This window comes from Vespula pensylvanica, chromosome 6 (genome assembly GCF_014466175.1).
Source record: "Vespula pensylvanica isolate Volc-1 chromosome 6, ASM1446617v1, whole genome shotgun sequence".
In the NCBI taxonomy this organism is placed as follows: Eukaryota; Metazoa; Arthropoda; class Insecta; order Hymenoptera; family Vespidae; genus Vespula; species Vespula pensylvanica.
In genome coordinates this window covers 1,087,135-1,095,034 of record NC_057690.1, presented here as the reverse complement: position 1 = coordinate 1,095,034, position 7,900 = coordinate 1,087,135, and the positions used below count along the sequence as shown (strand labels likewise).

Genomic DNA, 7,900 nt, shown 5'->3' with positions numbered 1-7,900 from the left:
ATACGATTAACCAATAGAAAATTTATGTCTAAGAGAAAATAAATGAAAATTGTTTTATATTTATAATACATATTCCGATCCGTGTAATTTTTATTCGTATTTACTATTGTTTAAACATTGCTTTATAAATAACTCCTGCGTAATTTTATATCGTTTAAATAAATCTGATATTACGAAGTATTAATTTGAAAAATCGTCACGTTTAGAAACACGAAAGTTTCATATATTTACTCGTCGTGATTGATTAACCTTTATTAATTATTATTATTATTAACATTTATTAATTTTTTTCAATCGGATTCGCGATTTACGTTTATGAAAAAATTAAATTGTAACTGTCAAAGTTCGTAGAAAATTCTTTTTTGTCGATATTAGATAAGATCATTGGCAATGTTTTCACAATTAATTCTATGGAAATATTAAATTTAATTATTTTTCGCTTAATACGTGTTACGAGACGTATAACGTTTTAGGGAATGTACTATCGTTTAAATATTAATTTTATCGCATTCTACGTACATTGTAAATCGTTTAAATAATTATAAAATAAATAAAAGTATAAATTTGCCGTTCTTAAATGTTCGAAGAAAGAGAACTTCGATGTTTACTCGACGCGTTACAAAAGAATACTATCTCGAAAATCGTCAAAGTCAGTCAAAAGTTCGTCTTTGTTGATATCGCTCGTCACTTTTTTTGAGTTAGAAATTTATGTGTATTGGAATATTAGATGAAAATTATTGTTTATTTACCGCGGAGCATTCAAGCTTTACCATGTCCAGGCAGTATTATTATTTAAATATGAATTGTTTGGAAAGCTATTGTTATTTAGAATATACGAATATTTTAAATCCCGTGTAAGTAGTTACGTATTGTTTAAATTATTATAAAGTTATCCAAAGTATAAATTACTCAAGTACAGCGGTATGAAAAATTGAATTTTGGTATTTATTCGTCGGAAGGAGAAATAAAACTATTTCGGTAACCGCGAAATTTATTTCGTCGTCCGTTTTTGTTAATATTTCGTGTAGTCAACGATTTCGAGTTGAAAATTAACGTTTATCGGAATATTGAATTAAAATTATTTTATATTTAACGCGTGTTAAGAACTATGTAATATATCAAGTGAACGTGTTGTTATTTAAATATTAATTTATTATATTCCATAAATATATATAAAGCCGGGGTTAACGAACAATTTTAAATCATAACCTGATTTAAGAGGATCAATATTTATCCATGGTATCATATCGACATTTTCATATAGAATAATCTGAATTTAAATAAATATGCCATGAGAGTATATTATTTTTATTTATTTATGTATTAACTTTGTATATGTTAATATTTCACATTTAATCTTTGTTTCATATTCATTGAGTTAACGCCTCGAGAGCTTTAAAATATGCATACTTTATATCGAATTCCATGTCATACCAATAATTTATAGCTATGCATGCATGAGATTGTCTTACGTGATGAAACCAGAGAGAAGGAAGATATAATATATCTCCTTTTTTTACCGTCACTTCTAATCTTTGTACATTTTTATATTTTGGATATCTATAAGTAAGTAATTATTGTAGTTAAACATATTTTCTATATTTATTGTCACTATGCATTGTATAGCGATAAAACTAATTAGAAAAACAAAAATACCTATTATAATCTGGATTAAGAGGATCGATATTTATCCATGGTATCGTGTCAAAAATTTCAGAATATTCTGACTCTACATTATTTTTTATATTAACCGGTTCAATAGTCCACTTTCCAGGCTCTATTTCTTTATAAACAGCAGGCGGATATTTTTCATACGGGATCCAAGGTAAATCCGTGGGAGGATGTAAAATAAAAGTTTTTTCACCTGATACTACGCAATATATGTTTTCGTATGGGTCTTTATGCACTATAAATTACGGACACGTATGTGTTACAAATGATTTCAATAACTATGTTTTAAAATTTGTAATTTTGCAAGAAAGAAAAGAATGTTTACTAGATGTTACTGCTCTGTGATCACCCATCCAAAAATTAATAGCATCAGGCTTTTTACCGAAAGCATTTGTAGCCCATGAAATATCTGTTTCTGTGTCATTCCAAAGTTCAGTGAAATCTTTAAAGTTAGAATTCTGTTTCTGTATGTAAAATATACTTTCCGATTCATGATTTTCAAGAGTATTCAAAAATGTAGACATTGTAAGAGAACGTTCTTCTGGCATAACAAAATATTGTTTTGTTATGCCCTCAAAAACACATTTTGTTATCGCATCGGCATATCCATTAGGTGTGACAGCTACTGAAATTAATTTATCGCCTAAAATCTCTCGAAGATAAGTTATAGACCATTTTCTTACAGCTGGCCAGTGTTCAACGCCATTTCGTATTACTACTGGTAAATTTTTGGAAACATAATCACGATAAAATATGAAAGGATTAATTGTACCATTTATTTCTGCAATTTCATTTCCTAGGTACAGCTCTATAAAATGAAAATAAATGTATAAATGCATATGACATATATAAATGTGTGCTAATGATATATATCAAATCTTATTAATCATAAAAATATTTTACACAATAGTTACATACGTATAGCTATTTTAATTTTTTACAAAATTTATATGTAGTTGCTTTTCTTGTCGCATCTGTGTTAATTTTATACAAACCTTTAACTTCTTGAGAAAGAACCTGACATGCTTTTTCAATTTTATCTGTTGCATCTATCATAATGCAACTTGTTTAGAGAAAATAAAAGAATAAGATTTTTGTATAAAATCTTAAAGGTATTTAATAATTATTTTGTTATAATCAACTAAATACGATTAAATGACATCGTTGATTATACAGTAATTCTTTTGATATGTTTACGAACACAAGAACGCCATTTTTTTTATCTTCTTCTATCGTGTTCGTAAAGTACGTTCCACATTATTAAACCGGCGTTAGTATTTTTCTTCGTGCGAGCATCTATATCGTGAAAAAGTTTATATTAAGCAAATATATTTCGCATGATATATTTTATTTATTTCACATATTAATTTAAGTATATAAAAGGTAAGTCCAAAAGTAAAATATTCATTTACATGGTAGAATTTTATTGGTACGTAGTTTTATTTTCATCATAGGTTAGGTTTTTGACGCGTCTTATTGATTTAGTCACATTTTTTACCGATTTTATGATATTAAAAGATAAAACATTCATCCCATGTTTAAAGAAATTTTTTGTTTTAAAGATCAAATATATATTATTGCAAAATTTGTGAGATTTGATAAAAATAATACAACCAAACAGTGGTAGTTCAATATAACCTTGCATTACATAAATTGTGTGATTAATTTATAGAATTGTTTAATTATATAAATCGACAAAAGTTTGTATAATTAGTGAAGTCAATGGGAGAGAAAGTTAAATTATATATTTTTATCGTGCAGATACAATATGGTACGAGGTGGACGCGGCGGAATGCTCAGAGGTGGAAGAGGAGGTATGGGTCGTGGAATGGGATTTCCAAGGAAACAATTTTTACCACGACATCCATTTGACTATACGTTATGCGAAGCTGCATTTCCTCGTGTCAAAACTGCTCCAGACGAATCCGACCTTCAATCTGCTCTTTTAAAAAAAAATGCAGATATGTGTCCAACTCCGAAGGAACAAACATCTATCTTGAATTTAGTAACAAAATTGCAAAGCGTTTTGGATAATTTGATTGTTGCGCCAGGAACTTTCGAAGCTTGTGTATATACATTTTTATTATATAAATTATTATTATTATGAAAATAATCCATTTCATATTAAACAAAAAAAAAAAAAAAAAAAACAAACATTCGTATTTGCAGCAATTAGAAGAAGTGAGACAAGTCGGTAGTTTTAAAAAAGGAACAATGATCAAAGGTCATAATATTGCTGATATTGTTGTTATTCTTAAAACGCTACCAACTAAAACAGCAGTAGAAGCGCTCGGAACGAAAGTCAATAACGATCTTAAAACCGGAAATCCCAAGGAAGTGTTCAGACTTGTACAAACAGAACGTGGTTTCGATATTGCTAATAACGAGGCTACCGTAAGGGTATTAATCACAACGTTACACCAAAATTTACGTAAATTGGAATCGGACCAACATTTAGATGTACAGATCTGTCAAGGTGATTATAATATTGTATAGATTAACTTTCGAAATACCTACATCGAGAAATACGATTTTATTTATCTTTCTACATTTTTAGGACACTTGGCAGCAATCCGACATTCTCGTTGGTTCGAAGAGAATGCTCATCATTCTAGTATCAAGGTTCTGATTAGGTTACTGAGAGATCTTCGAAGTAGGTTTGAAGGTTTAGAGCCATTGTCACCTTGGATGCTCGATTTACTCGCACATAATGCAATAATGAACAATCCAAGTCGACAGGCGTTGCCAATAAATCAAGCTTACAAAAGGGTACTTCAATTACTTGCTTCTGGATTATTCCTTCCAGGATCTGCTGGTGCGTACCATAGTAATAAATCTTTCAGTAAGAAATAATATAGATATTAAATCTTTTCATTTAGGTGTATCTGATACGAAATATTAATTTCTTTTTGTATTAGGTATATCTGATCCTTGCGAAGGTGGTAACATTCGCGTTCACACAGCCATGACCTTAGAGCAACAGGATCTAGTGTGTTTGACCGCACAAACACTATTGCGTGTTCTAGCTCACGGAGGTTATAGACCACTTCTAGAAGGTACAAATAAACTAGCCGTTGAAATGAGTGTATGGGCTGGTGGTGTTGTTGCTAGTCCATTAGATAAAGCATATGAGCCTCCTACAGAACAGGAGCAACAAGAAGACATGGAGGAAAGTAACGAAGAAATGATAACAGAAAATGTATAACTTGAATAATTCATAAATTTAATTGTAACGCGTAAGAAAGATTTTCATAATTCTTCGTCACGAAAGTTTATTCATATAACGCATTATACATTATAAAAAGTATTGTCTTTTTTTTTCTCTCTCTCTCTCTCTCTCTCTCTCCTTTTTTTTTCTTTTTTCCATGTTAGGGTCAATGATGAATAATAAAAAGATTTATTTCATATCAGCGGTATTATTATAATTCACCATATAAGTTACAATGTAAGTACATTCATATTGGAATTATATATGTATTATTTCTATATTTATGAGGAAAGTAGTCGTCGCATTTTTTGACGAATAAAATAAAAATATGTATTCCACTGTCATCTAAAAACTTTTGTTACGTTACACATGACATCGATATTCAATATTCAGATTTTTTTTTCTTTTTTTCTTTTGGTATGTAACATTGACACGAAAATTTTAAGTAGTATCGTTATTTTCTTCGTCGATTAATACTCATCTCTTGCTCTTTATATTTGGATATATCTTATAATGATTCCATTAATTTGTTAAAACTATATGAAATTTTCTAAGATATAATATAGGACATCTTAGATATATGATATGACATTATCTGTTTCGCTTCAACATTTTCTATATTCTAAGCATAATACATAGAATAAAGCATCTAAAGGACAAATTTTATATATATATATATATATATATATATATATATATATATATATACATATATATAAAAATTCTTATCGTAAGCAGGGATCGTTTTCTGGAGTCCTACTGATTCGAGCGCAATTAGTAGATCGTAGATTGGCACCGGCACGTACAGGAACCTTAAAGAGTTTTCCTTGGGGCATGCAAATGCATACTTTAAATTGTTCTTGATCAGTAGGATTTTGTACGAACAGCGGTGCAACAGGTATATTATCGATATCGATGCTAACGCCATTTTCCGCATCAAATATGATACTTCCGTTGAGGCTTTTAAGAAGTACATCGTTACTGGCACTCCAAATAATGTCCTTGCTTTCCATTTTGATGCCTTCAGCACCGTGCAAAGAAATTCGATCGTCCGAATTGATTCCAAGGCTTTCGTTAACCGGTGACGTGATTCTGTGGGTTTGTGTTATTTTTACATCTATTCTATCGACGCCACTTGGGAGGCCAAATTTCGGAAAATCTGTACTAAAGTAAATCCCACCAGTACGAAAATCTTTGATCTCGAATGAACGAACCTGAGAAATGCTGGTACCATTTGGAAGAAGTGCAAAATGCGAATGGTATGTTCCCACATTTAATTTACCGTTCACGTCGACTATAATACCATTTTCGGATAATATCTCCATTGGCTCGTCACCATAACTTTGGCAGATGCCAGATTGCAAACAAATCTAGATATGATATAAAGATTGATTATACGAATGAATTAAATAACTTACTTTATGTTTCGTGAAAAGAAGAAAGAAAAATTGAAAAAGTTTATGTTACTCTGTCCAAATCCGTACGACCGGAAAATTTCACGAGATTTTCATCCGGTATCACTTCAATCGCCTCCATACCTTGACTGATTCTTAATACAGCAATAATTGTCACACTTATGACTAGATTACATAGCCCAATCATCACTAAGAAAATTATTAACGTCCATACGCAAGGTTTCCTCGAGTCATCGATCAATATTGGTCCACGAGAGAGGACGGTCATGCCAACATTAACGTTTTCGGTACTAAAACAAAAAGAAATCAAAACAGAAATTATTTTATTTTATTTTATTTTTATCTTTTTTTAAATAACGGAGTAACGTGTCTTTATAATCACCTTATACGAAGACTGTTGGTACTATTTTGATGAACGCTCTTTCCAATCAATGGTCCATCACTATTCGATAAATTATCTTCCATTTTTGACATGGAAGGTGATCCAGTGTCGTTTCTAGAAGTATTCACGGTGACCGACATTGAAATAATCTAAACAAATACACACACGTAATATATATATATATATATATATTTCATTGTTTTTTATCCTTTCATTTAATTAAAAATAAATATCTCGATATTAATAATAAAAAAAATACAAGAAAGCAAGAAGAAAAAGTTCTTTTTTGTTCCTCCCGAATAATCAAATTTCAAATTTCACTTTTCATATTAATCGATTGACACCATCATTTCTTTTTTGATAGGCCACAAGAAAATATATAAAAATTATTTGAACTCGTTGAAATTTTTCTATGTGATAAGGATTTGATAGTGACTAAAATACGACGTACTATTTATGAGGATTTGCTCGATATGTTCGATATACAGGAATCAAACAAGAAATTGTATCCAATCGATCCGTTTATGTCGCACAACACAGTTCGTTCTCTATTGAAATTTAATCTAAAGATCAACGATGTTTCCAATGAACGTTTTTCCGAAGGAACAAACGGATACAGTTCTTCGGTCTCCCTCTATCTCTCTATCTCTCTTCTCTCTTCTCCCTTTCTTTCTCTCTTGAAACGTAGAAACAACGAAACGACCGATCGAGATAGATACAGAACTAGGTAAAATCTGACGACGCTTGCGCGTCCAAAAATCAATATTGAATATATTCTGGAATGTCTACCTTCTTTATATGTGTGTAGGCGTGTGTGTGCGTGCGCGTGCGTGGGTATATATATTATATATATATATATATATATTGTGTGTGTGTGTGTGTGTGTGTGTATGTATTTTTATATGGACGTAATACAATACGTGTATAAGTATTGAGAATATATGATTTTTACGATTATATTATTACATTTTAAGATAAATGTGAAAATTAAAGTTCTTTTTCTTTTCAACATACATCTGACAAATAAATTATTTATCATTAATATTATTATCAAATTATTATTATTAAAACGATCTAGCAAAAAAAAAAAAAAGAAAAGAAAAGAAAGAATAAGCGTCCAATAAAATTTTAATCAATTATATAGTGATATTTTTTGTATATAGATAAATGTTAAGGTTTGTTAAGGTTCGTTTCTCATTTTTCTTTCTTTCTTTTTTCTCTCAA

General features: G+C 30.0%; 3 protein-coding genes across 4 annotated transcripts; 1 reads left to right on the top strand and 2 right to left on the bottom strand.

Moving 5' to 3' along the window:
- Positions 1–1,296: 1,296 nt before the first annotated feature.
- Positions 1,297–2,900, bottom strand: LOC122630177 (bifunctional peptidase and (3S)-lysyl hydroxylase Jmjd7). 2 transcript variants are annotated; one of them, XM_043814385.1, is made up of 5 exons: positions 2,667–2,900; positions 2,444–2,479; positions 1,997–2,293; positions 1,657–1,906; positions 1,297–1,560 (listed from the first exon to the last, which is right to left on the bottom strand). In XM_043814385.1, the coding sequence occupies exons 1-5, from the start codon at positions 2,725–2,727 to the stop codon at positions 1,371–1,373; spliced, it is 834 nt and encodes a 277-aa protein (XP_043670320.1). In that variant the 5' UTR covers positions 2,728–2,900; the 3' UTR covers positions 1,297–1,370. The 2 variants fall into 2 exon arrangements, with proteins under 2 accessions (XP_043670320.1, XP_043670319.1); XM_043814384.1 differs by having other exon boundaries at positions 1,997–2,479; positions 2,667–2,899.
- On the top strand, positions 2,896–4,978 carry LOC122630175 (interleukin enhancer-binding factor 2 homolog). Its single transcript, XM_043814382.1, has 5 exons — positions 2,896–3,054; positions 3,433–3,739; positions 3,841–4,147; positions 4,229–4,486; positions 4,590–4,978. The coding sequence occupies exons 2-5, from the start codon at positions 3,440–3,442 to the stop codon at positions 4,874–4,876; spliced, it is 1,152 nt and encodes a 383-aa protein (XP_043670317.1). The 5' UTR covers positions 2,896–3,054; positions 3,433–3,439; the 3' UTR covers positions 4,877–4,978.
- Positions 4,979–5,071: 93 nt separating this feature from the next.
- LOC122630176 lies at positions 5,072–7,383 on the bottom strand. Its single transcript, XM_043814383.1, has 5 exons — positions 7,128–7,383; positions 6,677–6,825; positions 6,347–6,584; positions 5,597–6,249; positions 5,072–5,560 (listed from the first exon to the last, which is right to left on the bottom strand). The coding sequence occupies exons 2-4, from the start codon at positions 6,814–6,816 to the stop codon at positions 5,605–5,607; spliced, it is 1,023 nt and encodes a 340-aa protein (XP_043670318.1). The 5' UTR covers positions 6,817–6,825; positions 7,128–7,383; the 3' UTR covers positions 5,072–5,560; positions 5,597–5,604.
- Between the last annotated feature and the right edge of the window lie 517 nt (positions 7,384–7,900).